This window comes from Entelurus aequoreus, linkage group LG07 (genome assembly GCF_033978785.1).
Source record: "Entelurus aequoreus isolate RoL-2023_Sb linkage group LG07, RoL_Eaeq_v1.1, whole genome shotgun sequence".
Taxonomy (NCBI): domain Eukaryota; kingdom Metazoa; phylum Chordata; class Actinopteri; order Syngnathiformes; family Syngnathidae; genus Entelurus; species Entelurus aequoreus.
The window spans coordinates 41,719,470-41,732,859 of record NC_084737.1 but is presented as its reverse complement, the minus strand read 5'-3'; the positions used below and the strand labels follow the sequence as shown (position 1 = coordinate 41,732,859).

General features: G+C 38.8%; 1 protein-coding gene across 4 annotated transcripts in view; it reads right to left on the bottom strand.

Annotated features, from left to right (window-relative positions):
- Positions 1-13,390, bottom strand: part of LOC133653886 (dedicator of cytokinesis protein 3-like) — a 151,722-nt gene that overhangs the window by 28,718 nt on the left and 109,614 nt on the right. For all 4 annotated transcript variants that reach the window (XR_009826784.1, XM_062053696.1, XM_062053697.1 and 1 more), the window contains 13 exons: positions 11,643-11,770; positions 11,405-11,551; positions 11,213-11,311; positions 11,045-11,139; positions 10,789-10,864; positions 10,606-10,706; positions 10,462-10,520; positions 9,289-9,437; positions 9,103-9,188; positions 8,978-9,004; positions 8,803-8,898; positions 3,411-3,471; positions 3,238-3,331 (listed from right to left, as the gene is read on the bottom strand). Coding sequence is in view for 3 of the 4 variants with exons in the window: in XM_062053696.1 (XP_061909680.1) it covers positions 3,238-3,331; positions 3,411-3,471; positions 8,803-8,898; positions 8,978-9,004; positions 9,103-9,188; positions 9,289-9,437; positions 10,462-10,520; positions 10,606-10,706; positions 10,789-10,864; positions 11,045-11,139; positions 11,213-11,311; positions 11,405-11,551; positions 11,643-11,770 (1,218 nt within the window). In the remaining variant the exon portion in view is untranslated. The remainder of the gene's footprint in view (positions 1-3,237; positions 3,332-3,410; positions 3,472-8,802; positions 8,899-8,977; positions 9,005-9,102; positions 9,189-9,288; positions 9,438-10,461; positions 10,521-10,605; positions 10,707-10,788; positions 10,865-11,044; positions 11,140-11,212; positions 11,312-11,404; positions 11,552-11,642; positions 11,771-13,390) is intronic.

Genomic DNA, 13,390 nt, shown 5'->3' with positions numbered 1-13,390 from the left:
TATATATATATATATATATATATAAAACAACAGGTAGAGTTACAGCGAGTCCAGAAACGTGCCTGTAAAATCATTACGAGGAGAGCTGGAAACATCTCACAACCCCTACCATCACTCCAGACCAGGAGAGAGGAGGCTGCAGTGAAGCTGGTCAGGGATATGCATGATGAGCAACACCCTCTGCATGACCTGCTACCTCCAACACGAGGCAGCCGCACTGCCAGGACATTGAGGAACCAACATAAGCTGGCTGAACCCGAGCCCAAAGCCAAGACAAAGAGACTTAAAAACTCTACCCTGCATACTGCAATTAAACTGTATAATAATACTATCTAATTAAATAAGTAATACAGTCATATACCAGAATGCTAATAGTTTCCATGCTGCTGTTGCCCTGAAAATGGAAATGTTTTTTTTATATAAAATACTGTCTGTTCTTTTAATTTTTTTTATCTTTGTTTGTTTAATATTCATTGTAAAGTTCAGCTGTTTTTTCAGTGGGGCCTTGGCTCCACTGCAAGCATGAATAAATAAAGTCAAGTCAAAGTCAAGACAAAATATATATATACATATATACACTACCGTTCAAAAGTTTGGGGTCACCCAAACAATTTTGTGGAATAGCCTTCATTTCTAAGAACAAGAATAGACTGTCGAGTTTCAGATGAAAGTTTTCTTTTTCTGGCCGTTTTGAGCGTTTAATTGACCCCACAAATGTGATGCTCCAGAAACTCAATCTGCTCAAAGGAAGGTCAGTTTTGTAGCTTCTGTAACGAGCTAAACTGTTTTCAGATGTGTGAACATGATTGCACAAGGGTTTTCTAATCATCAATTAGCCTTCTGAGCCAATGAGCAAACACATTGTACCATTAGAACACTGGAGTGATAGTTGCTGGAAATGGGCCTCTATACACCTATGTAGATATTGCACCAAAAACCAGACATTTGCAGCTAGAATAGTCATTTACCACATTAGCAATGTATAGAGTGTATTTCTTTAAAGTTAAGACTAGTTTAAAGTTATCTTCATTGAAAAGTACAGTGCTTTTCCTTCAAAAATAAGGACATTTCAATGTGACCCCAAACTTTTGAACGGTAGTATATATATACATATATATATATATATATATATATATATATATATATATATATATATATATATATATATATATATATATATATATATATATATATATATATATATATATATATATATATATATATATACATATTTATAGTATATATATATGTATACATATATGTGTGTACAGCCTCACTAATTGACATTGGAGTGTTACTTTCAAAGGCAAAATTAAAGTATTGCTAGAAACATAATTTTATATAGGACTTTATTGTATTATATGTATAGTACATGTTCCAAAAAGAAAAAAGCATAAAACACAGTATATCTAAATATACTAAATGTAAAAAAGGGAATAGATATTCAAAATAAGATCATTAAATGAAATCTAGTTTGGTTACGCCATCATGAGCGCAACACAAAGTTGTAAAAGTTTCAACTACAATTCTAAATAAGATGTCAAAAGCAAACTGAAATCAAATACACACAGCTTAAAGATTGATCAATACCTATTTAAATTTAGTAATACATAAATACGATGATTTATGAAAATATAAAATAAATATACCTGAACAGAACGCTCATGATGGTTACACCAAAAAGTAACGCTATGAATCGCGTTTTTCCAAGTTTTTGGGGCATTTTTATGCTATTTCCAAGCATCTCCTTTTTATTATCGTTGATTTTAAATGGTCAAACTAATGCATATTATATATGCATTCCCTAGTAAACAAAAAAAAAGTCATATTTATTTTGATTGTTACATTTTGAAGTACATTTGTGCAGGTGGGTGCGATTGTACCCATTACCAGAGCTGTACACATATATATACGGTACAGGCCAAAAGTTTGGACACACCTTCTCATTCACAACACAACTAAAGGTCCCAACCCCATTGATAAAGCAAGAAATTCCTCTAATCAACCCTGATAAGGCACACCTGTGAAGTGAAAACATTTCAGGTGACTACCTCTTGAAGCTCATCGAGAGAATGCCAAGAGTGTGCAAAGCCGTAATCAGAGCAAAGAGTGGCTATTTTGAAGAGACTAGAAACTAGAGACTTTCAGTTATTCCACCTTTTTTTGTTAAGTACATAACTCCACATATGTTCATTCATAGTTTTGATGCCTTCAGTGACAATCTACAATGTGAATAGCCATGGAAATAAAGAAAACACATTGAATGAGAAGGTGTGCCAAAACGTTTGGCCTGTACTGTATATCTATATATATATATATATAGATATACAGGTATATATATATATATATATATATATATATATATATATATATATATATATATATATATATATATATATATATATATATATATATATATATATATATATATATATATATATATATATATATATATATATATATATATATATATGTTGTTGGCTGCAGCCGAGTCGCTAAAGTTGCCAAATGCAGGAGTTGCAGCCGTGCTTCATCAGATTGGATCTCTATTTTTTTTTCTTGAAACTATGTGCTTTTTGTGGCTAAGGTCGCAAGGAACACTTAAAACATTAATAACAAATCCATTATTGCTGTTGAAAAAATAAGCCTCAAAACATTGCAACTTTTGTTGCCACTTTCTAAAAAAGCTGCCACTAATTCAAACTTTTTAGGCTGCAACAATCACAAAAAAGCCTGCAAAATCCTGGAGGGACACATTAGCCTTGTGTGCAATCACTTTTAAAAACATTTCCAAAAGTGGTATTACTGCTGCTTGATGGTTTTGTGTAAGTAATCAATAAGGTCTCCTTGCATGAGTCATATTTGTCAGCATTTACTGGCAAAGTGGTGCCATTAACAAGCCATACTTGAGTCATCACAATGATTGAATTTACTGACAACTGCGCCGTCACAATCCAGTAGTATATGTGGATTCAAACTCCTTCCCTAGTCTATTAAATATACAATAGCCCTGAATAAGTAATTTCCATATGTATTATGTGGTTTCCCTTAAACCAAACACTTTTGTCAATTTTACCTTTGGCTTTAAGAGCAGAATGAGAAAACTTAGAAGGTAAAACATCTTATTTAAGACCTAAGCCTGAAGGTGTTCTGTAGCAACAAACCCAAACATAAATTTCACTTTGCTGACACTGAAGATTGTTCATATAACTCAGGAAATGTGCGCATCTCTGCTACCTGTGAAGTCTTCAGCTTGGAGATGTAGGTCACACAGCTTATGGATGTAGCGGATGTACATGTCCTCTTTGTTTACCTCTGACTTGTAGAAGTTCTGAGTTTGAGTAAAGAAAACAAGTTAATTGATCAAATCCAAAGGGTTCTATGATCAGAAAAAAATTGTGATAGCTCACCATAAGGTTGACTGAGCCGCCAATTTTCTTGTTCTCTACTTCATCTCCTTTCATGCAATCCCTACACAAACAAAATAAATAGTTATTTTAGTGCTCTACAATTAGAGTAATTAATTACATTAATTACAGACTAACGTAAAACCTCTTAAAGGGGACCAATAATGAATTTTGTCTTTTCTGACTTAATTAATTTTAACTTTAAATGTTGTTACAATGTTGGATATTCATGTTAAACAATGCCAAAGCGTCTGGCTACATTTTAACGTCACAGCGAGGTGGACGTACTTATTTGGAAAGTGAGTGAATATCTTGGCCAGAAGGAGAATAGCTCCTCCCCTTCAGCTTAAAGCTATGAGGAAACACAAGAAAAGTTAGGCTAAAGTATTATTTTCCAGGGGTATCGGTCGGAAAAAAACAAGTGTGGGATGATATTGACTTGCATGTAAAATGTCTGATACAAGCTTGATACAAGCAGTCTTGTAGTGTGTTTACTTGTGAAATGCTCAACAGCCGGATAGCATCTAAATGTCTTCCAATAAACACACAAGTTTGATATTTTCTTGTATTTTAGTTAAGTCATTTACAAAATGTAAATATATAAGCTACTAAAAGCAACTAGGAGCTAGCAGCTACTGCACTCAACAGCTAAACACACAAGCTACACACACGTAATAAGTCTCCCTAATTGAACGATGTTGCAGTCTAAAACATGTAATTTGTCAATATAAACAAGTATCAAATAATTCAAGTTGTGCATTACTTACAGATACAAAGTCTACAAGGCAGAAATGTATTAAAAAGTATCCACTAACAAACGTGTCGGGATCATTCAACTTCATGTGTCATGAGCTTGATTTAATGAAATATTGTAGCCACAAGGTGAAAAATATAAATCTGCCATAAGGTTAGTGTTTTTCATACCTACCAATGTTTCTTTAAGTATTTTACTTGACCAATACTTTTTTAACATTCCACAACACAAAAAAATAGATGTATGTGCTATGATTATTGCTGATATTATATCAGATTAACATTGGTATCAGCCAACACTCAAGATTCCCATTCGGTATCGTATGGAAAGTGAAAAACCCCATATTCATTTCACGTAAACTTGGCATGCGCCTAATAACACTGACAGGCAAAATGCAGAGACATAAATGCTGTTAAAAGCGATTTTTTTTTTAATGCAGCTCTGTATTGATTGGAGAGTGGGCAAGTGTACCTAAAGCTGTGAATCTATACAAAGCTAATGAAGTTTATTTTCGATCGTGTCTGGAAAAAATTACGCTGATGACTTCAAGATATATATTGCCCAAGTGGCTGAACACGGCAGTTAAAATATATATATATATATATATATATATATATATATATATATATATATATATATATATATATATATATATATATATATATATATATATATATATATATATATATATATATATATATATATATATATATATATATATATATATGTATATATATATATATATATATATATATATATATATATATACTGTATATATATTAAACAGTGTACATTTTCAAAATAAATATTATGATACTTTTGGAGAGGGTGGGGCGTGGTTTCAATTGCAATCTGGGAACACCTCCATATACAAACATCTTGCAGACAGACTCAAAAAACGGGCTATAAATGCGACGGTGGAGCAAAATGTTGAATAATTTACACCAAAGCATATTCAACACATAATATTTAGACCACAAATAAGTGTTTAATGTACATGAATCAATTAATGTACTTTTAATCAATTTATTAATCAATGAAAATACACATAAATACTCAGACATACACCAACATTTTGTAGAAAGCTCATCTGAAACAAGCCTACAAGACTGTTCCTCTCTGCCACCTGAGCTTGTCTGACCACCTCTCTCTGCTCCTTGTTCCTACCTACACCACCCTCCAGAGAAGGAGAAAACCTGTGACCAGGACTGTGCCACCTGGCACTTTTCTAGTTGCAGGACTGCTTCCAGACTACGGCATGGTCAGTGGGTGACCATTTAGAGCTACAGGAGCAGACAAATAATGTGCTGTCTTTTATTAGACACTGTACAGACACTATAAGCAGAGCCAAGTCTATCTGAACCAAAAATCTTGAATGAGGTCAAGGTACTTTTGAGGTTCCGAAACTCTGCCTTCCACTCGGCGGACAGAGAGCAATACAGCAGAGCTAAATCTGACCTGGGGAGAGGCATCAAGGCTGCAAAGGTGGAGTAAAGGGGAGGCGCGCCTGGACAACAGACTAACGGCAGGTGAGGCAAGGCATCCAACACCTGATGAGCTATGAAAATAACTCAGCAGCCAACAACATAAACGACTCTCTGGCAGGGAACTCATTCACTTCTATGCCCGTTTCGAGTCATCCAGACCAGCCCCACCCCAGGTGCCCCACCTACCTTCTAGCCCTCAACTGCTCGTCCTCCAAGAACACCAGATGAAGCGAGCACAGAAGGCCATAGATGTGCGTAAAACAACAGGGCCTGACGGCATACTGGGCAAGGTGCTCCGGGACTGTTCAGACCAGCTGGCAGGGGTACTGCCAGGGATATTCAAATTATTCCTGCCACAAGCTCCCGCCCTCTGTCTTAAGGCAGCCACTGACATCCCAGTCCCCAAAAGGAGAGCCAAAAAAGACTTAAATTACTACAAGCCAGAGGGACTGACGGCTGTGGTTATGAAGTGTTTTGAAAGTCGTGTTCTCCAATATATCACAACCTGTCTAACCCAGAACTTGAATCCACATTAATTTGCCTGCAGGCCAAACCGGTCCACAGAGGAGGCCATTGCCACTCCTCTCCCCTCAGCCTTGTCAGGATGATGTTTGTCGACTACAGCTCAGCGTTCAATACTATCAACCCTGACATCCCAGGAAGCTGAGCTGTTAAGGTGGGTCAACTTTGCTCCTCCACCAAGTCACTCAACACTGGCTCCCCTCAGGGCTGCGCTACATACGTTTGACTGTCCCCATTCATCCCTTGAACACCATCATCAAATTCGCCAACCACACCACATTGGTGGGCATGAAAATACCGGCGCTGGCAGGGTGGTGCACAAAGAACAACTTGAGGCTGAACACCATAAAGATAGAGGAGATGGTCATTGATTTTAGGAGACAGAGAGGGGAACATGCTCCACTTGGGGTGAATGGAGTTTGTGTGGAGACTGTGGCCTCTTTAGAGTTCCTAGTAACATACATCTTGGAGGACCTAACATGGACTGTTAACACTTCAACAATGGTCAAAAAGACACAACAGAGACTCCTCTTCCTTCGTGCGCTGCTGAGGAACCAACTTGTGGCTCCTTCCCTGGATCCTCTACAGTTTGCATATCAGCCCCATGTTGGAGTGGATGATGCTGTTATCTATCTGCTGCATCATGCTCACTCTCACCTGGATGGTGGGAAGGGCACTGTGAGGATCATGTTCTTTGATTTCTCCAGTGCCTTTAACACCATTCAGCCAATTCTGATGAGTGACAAGTTGTTCAGGATGGGTGTCAGTTCATCCATTGTCTCCTGGATCACTGATTACTTGTCTGACAGGCCCCAGTTTGTGTGACTGCAGGAGCTCCCTGTCGGATGTGGTCAGTGGTGTAGATGCTCCACAGGAGACCGTCCTGTCTCCTTTCCTGTTCACCCTGTACACCTCAGACTTCCAGTACAGTTCCAGGTCCTGCCACCTGCAGAAATACTCTGACGACTCTGCTGTGGTCGGGTGTATCAGAGAGGGACAGGAATTGGAGTACAGGACACTGATCGCTGACTTTGTGGAGTGGTCTCAGGCGAACCATCTGGTCCTTAATGTGGACAAGACCAAGGAGCTGGTCATCGACTTCAGAAAAAGAATGACACCGGTGGAGCCCATCAAAATCCAGGACCGGGAGGTGGCAGTAGTGGGGCAGTATAAGTACCTAGGAGTCCATTTGAACAGCAGACTGGACTGGAAGGACAACTGCAAAGCTGTTTACAAGAAGGGCATGAGCAGACTCTTTTTCCTGAGGAAGCTTAGGTCCTTTAATGTGTGCAGCAAGCTGTTGGAGATATTTTATCAGTCTGTTGTGGCCAGTGCCCTGTACTTTGCAGTGGTTTGTTGGGGGAGCAGCACCAGCAAAAGGGACTCAAACCGGATTGATAATCTGATCCGGAAAGCCGGCCAAACTATTGGCACGCAATTGGAGGCGTTTGTGTCAGTGAGGGATAGGAGGTCACTGGACAAACTGCTGGCCATCATGGACAATCCTGCCCACCCACTCCACCTGACAATTGAGGGACAGCACAGTTCATACTCCAACAGGCTCCTTCAGCTTCCTTCCCGCACTGTGCGATTCAAGAATTCCTTCATTCTGCACTCCATCCAGCTGTATAATCACTCGCCATACAGCAATAGATGACATCTGCCTATTACCTGACACCTTCTATGTCAGCTACTTCTTTTTGTTTTTAATGTCTATTTTCTATTTTCTACTGGATCTACTCTCTATTTTATGCTGCTGCTGTCACATATACTGTAATATTGTACATGGTCATTGGTATATATTGTATATATATTATAGACATAATATAATATATCTGTATATATAATATACTGTACACATATTATGTGTATATTCATATATATTCGTATATATGTTATATTTTATATCGCTATATTTAGTCTATTTATACCCGCATTGTCCTTTCCATCCTTACACTTTCCATCATTGTAACTGAGCTACTGTGTTGAACAATTTCCCTTGTGGATCATTAAAGTTTGTTTAAGTTCTAAGTTCTAAGGAGAAACTGCAGGTATCTTTTAATCGGGCCACGATAGAGCCAGTGCTAATGTACTGCGTAACTGTGTGGTTTGCTGCCTGCTCTCCTGCAGACAGAAAGGCCCTACAGAGGCTGTTCAGGACAGCAAAGAAGATTATCGGCCGCCCTCTGCCCTCATTGCTCCCACTGCCTTGACAGAGCAAATGAAAGACAGCTCTTACCCTGGGCAGCATTTGTTCAACCTGCTGCCATCAGGGAAGAGATTTCGGTCATACAAGAGCAGGACAAACAAGAGTTAAAGACAGTTTTTACTTGTTAGTCATTAGAATAATAAATCTGTCCTAATAGCTTATACTAATTTCCACTTTTACACTGCTGTTTGTATTGGCATTTATGTATTTATTTTGAATATGATATTTTGTGTTTGTATTGTATTTCAACTGCACCTAACAGAGTGGCCATCTGTAATTATGTCACCATCTCTTGTTTGATGACAATAAATCGTTCTCTTCTATTCTAATATAGCAGCTACAGCAATTTTGCTCACGCTTACGTCCAGTTTTTATAATGGCCAAGAGTCCCACTATATTTGTTCTGTGAATCTCTCCGCTTACCTGTAGTCCAGCAATCGTTCAACAAGTCTTGTGACTGATGTGACAAAAGAGATGCCCGTCTCTCTCCAGGTTTCCTGCTCTATCTTCTCCAGCAGGCTGCATGGAATACAAGTTCATGTGTCTTTAGTGAAGCTGATGGTCACAGGAAGGAATCTGTGACTGTACAGTAACTCACCTTGGGTAAGGGCCAAACAACTGCGTCCTGTGGTGGTGCAGGCAAAACAACAACAACGCAGTGTGTTAAGAAAACATTTTAACAGCAAATCTATCCCAGGTGTGAAAATGTGATGCCATGCTCACAAAAGGCTGAAGAGCTCTCTGTGATTATCATCGCCTTTTCCATCAGACACCATGCTGTCAAGCTTATCCATCAGCTCTGCTTCCACCTATGCACAACACGGACATGGACAGACAAATTGTGTGGGTTCGTTATGTGAAGACAACAGCAGCAACCTGTGATTTATAGAATAAAAAACTTATTGTGACCTGTTTGAAGTTCCCGTTTTTCCTCTGCTCCCAGTCCATCATGTCATGGAAAATGGGAATCATTATGTTTCGAACTTCAGTCTGAGGGACTAGGGTGACTCCCAGAAAGGGGCCCATCATTCCTGGGATGAAGTGGGGCTTGTTGTCCCCTGGATAGGTCACAAAAGTAGAAGGCATCATGTTATTTGTGTGTCAAGTCTACTAAACGTTTGCATGTACTAAAACACGTGCACACTTGATAGCACATGCAAAGCTGATCTAAAAAGCGTGAGTGCAGAGGATTGCATCGCTTACTTTAACTTTAACTTTAACACAGCAAAATAGAGATTGCATATTTTTTTCTATTTGTCTTCATGTACATTAAGGCTACATGCTGACTATCACAACACCCGCAATACTGGGAAGAGAAGATGCAAATATAATCACTTAGCACAGTTAATGTGATTCATCAAGCATAAAACAGTTCTGCTGCCGCTGTTTTGCATTGATATTTAGTATGTCTAAAATGGCAAACTGGCAAAGTTACAACATAGCTGTGAGAACGAGGCAATTGCGCTGCAGAGACGGACAAGAAGAATATCCATCTACTCAATGTGTGTGTCCACATATTTATCCGTCAAAAATAAAAACAGACATATTGTCTATTCAGCAATATCCTTTTATTATTTTATAGCTGCTGGATGATTAAATGGACCAAATAAAACAAAAAAATGTAGATCCATTTTGGTGGGTTTTTTTAATAGTTTTTTTATTTTTATATAGGAAATATATTATTTATGAAACACCATTATCATATGTCTTGCAACATTCATTTGCATGCTTCTGGATCATTCCAGATGCACCATCACAACACCGCAGAGCCTCTCAGAGCGCACCGTCAGCGTACTAAAAATATGCTGTGTTGTCTAGATCACGCTTCAATACAGCCTACTAGAAAAAGGTCCATACATCCATCCATTTTCAACCGCTTGTCCCTTTCGTGTACGTTATACCTGTATATTTGTGTGCTGCATGTCAACAACATGACAAAGCAGGTTGGGCCATATGATGCCATAAATGTGGAAGGAAATTAGTGTTTCCATGGTGACAGTGACACTCTATTCAGCACATGTATTTTGGATCTTAGTACATCAGGCGTTTTGTGTGTTTGTGATTTGAATGTGTGAGTCCAACCTAATTTTTGCCACATGTTAAACAGCTCATACGCCATCAGGACTCTCATATCCCCATACCTTCAGAGAGAGATAAGAGTAGAACATTAAAAAGATCAGAGTGCATTCTTTTAAAAAGCTTGCAAACAACGTGATGCCTTCTTACTTGTCCAGAACTTTCTTTCTCTTGGCAGGACCGAGCGTCTCCAGCTGCAGACTGGGCTGATTGATGTACAGCACAGTTAGGCTGAAAAAGGAGTTCCACACCTAACACACACAACAAGCCAAACAACACAATATGTGTCACGGTTGAAAAGCATTTACTCTGATCCTTCGGACAGACACACACCTTGAAATCAAAGTCCGCCTCGGAAAAGTTCTTGTGCAGCGCTGGAGCAAGAAGCTGTGTTGTCACAACGATGATGCTGCACAAAGCACAGTACATATGTTATTGTCAGCTCATGAAAAAGGAGGCTGCCAAAAATAGTTGACAAGGAACGTGGCACAAGTGTCACCTTCACAGGTCTGATCTAATGAAAGGCTCAGTTCCCTTACCATCGCTGGGACAGTGACAGCATGTCAGAAGACAAAAATATCAGACTCACTGACTGGTTAGGAGTCTCATGACACTCCAATCTCGAGGGAAGATGGTCAGTTTCATAAGGTTTCGAAATACACAGAAGATCTTCAACAGGAACTCCTAACAAAGTACATGCAGTGTAGGGATGAGGTAAACAGGTTTTAGCTAAATAAAATAGTCAGTTTTTTTTTACTTTAAGCTCCTCCTTGCTATGGAAGTTGTTGAGTAGATGGTGAAAGTGAATCTCCGTCATCTGTCGGAGCAGAGAAAGGAGACAGGACACATACTCCCCCTAGATCAGAGAAAATTACACAAATGAAAGGTCATTCAAATATACAGTTTCTTCATACTTTCTTCATACATCAAATAGGCTTTTTAAACTAACCGTTATTTCTGCAGTGCACTGAGGACAGCGTTGTCCTCTGGATGTTTCCACAGAGTGAGACTTGCTCATGATAGACAACAGAGTCTGCAGCAATACATCCAAGAGGCTCTCCACCATCATCTCCACTTCCTCCTGAACAGATGACTCCTGAGAGCAAGCAAGTTAAAGGATCAGGTTTAATACACACTGCCAATACATCACCATGGTTCACCAATTTGAGTATATGTACATGTTGTACCATAGAACTGGTCTTGATGATAGAAAAGATGCTGCTTAGGATCCCAGAACAGATGAGCAGCTCCCTCTGTTGGCGCAAGTGCAGGTGAATGTGATGCAGGACAACTGGAAGCAAAATACTTCGAGACTCTGGGGGAAACACAAGAAAAGGAGATATGTACTTTAAAAGTGCTTTAAACTCTAATAGTCTCAATTACACATGTTCACATTGGAGTAACTAACAATATGGGCTTGATCTACTAAAGTTTTGTGTGTATTAACATCGGTGCAAACGTAATAGCACATGCAACGCTGATTTATTAAGCTCATGCGCAGAGAGGATTGCATCTCTTAAATGAGCAAAATAGAGAGTGAAATCCATTATAGTGTCTATCTTTGTGTATTTGCTGTATATATGATGATTATTAGATTGCCCAGAATATTGGAAAGAGAAGATGCAAATATTTAGCACTCCCAATGTGATTTATCAAAACTAAAACTATTCAGTGGCCGCTGTTTTGCGTCTATATTGGCTTTGAGAAAGAAAGGATGCGATTGTGCTGCAAAGACAACAATGGAGAGAGAATCCTTTGTCCTATGTCATATGTTTGGATAGTAAGGAAAAACAAAACAGTATTAGACCAATTGTCTATTCAACAAAATATTCTAAAACTTCATAGCTGCTGGATGACTTATGGTGCTGATTACAACTAATTTAATAGATTTGCTTTGGTGTCTGCTGGCATTTTTTTAATGACATTCTGTTAACATGCATTTCTGGATCATTCCAGATGCACCATCACAACAGTGGCGCCTCCCAGAGAGCACCTAAGCTTTGATGTGCTAACAAAAGATTCTGTTGTCGAGATCGCAATTGTATATCGCGCAAAAGGTGGCGTGTACCTGGGAGTCCACTTGAACAGCAGACTGGACTGGAAGGACAACACCAAAGCTGCATACAAGAAGGGCATGAGCAGACTCTTTTTCCTGAGGAAGCCTGGGCCCTTTAATGTGTGCAGCAAGCTGTTGGAGATCTTTTTTCAGTCTGTTGTGGCCAGTGCCCTGTACTTTGCAGTGGTTTGTTGGGGGAGCAGCACCAGCAAAATGGACCTAAACCAATTGACAAACTGATCCCGAAGCCAGCCAAATTATTGGCACGCAGTTGGAGGCGTTTGTGTCAGTGAGGGACAGGAGGACACTGGACAAACTGCTGGCCATCATGGACAATCCTGCCCACCCACTCCACCAGACAATTGAGGGACAGCGGAGCTCATACTCCAACAGGCTCCTTCAGCTTCGTTCCTACAGTGTTTGGTTCAAGAACTCCTTCATTCCGCACTCCATCCAGCTGTATAATCACTCGCCATACAGCAATCTCTTTGTTTATATTGTATATTTTCTACTGGATCTACTCTCTATTTTATGCTGCCCTTTTTTTTGCTGCAGCTGTTACATATACTGTAATATTGTACATGGTAATTGGGATTTGTTATATATTGTATATATTATATAAAAATATAATATAATATATCAGTATATATTATATACTGTATATATAATATGTAAATATCACATATATGTTATATTTTATATTGCTACTATGGTACATTTTTAGTCTACTTTATACCTTTTGTTTTCGCCCTCTTTGTGTGCCCTTTTGTGCATTATCCTTTCCATCCTTATCCTTTCCATCCTTTGTAACTGAGCTACTGTGTGGAACAATTTCCCTTGTGGATCAATAAAGTTTGTCTAAGTCTAAGTGTGCTGCAT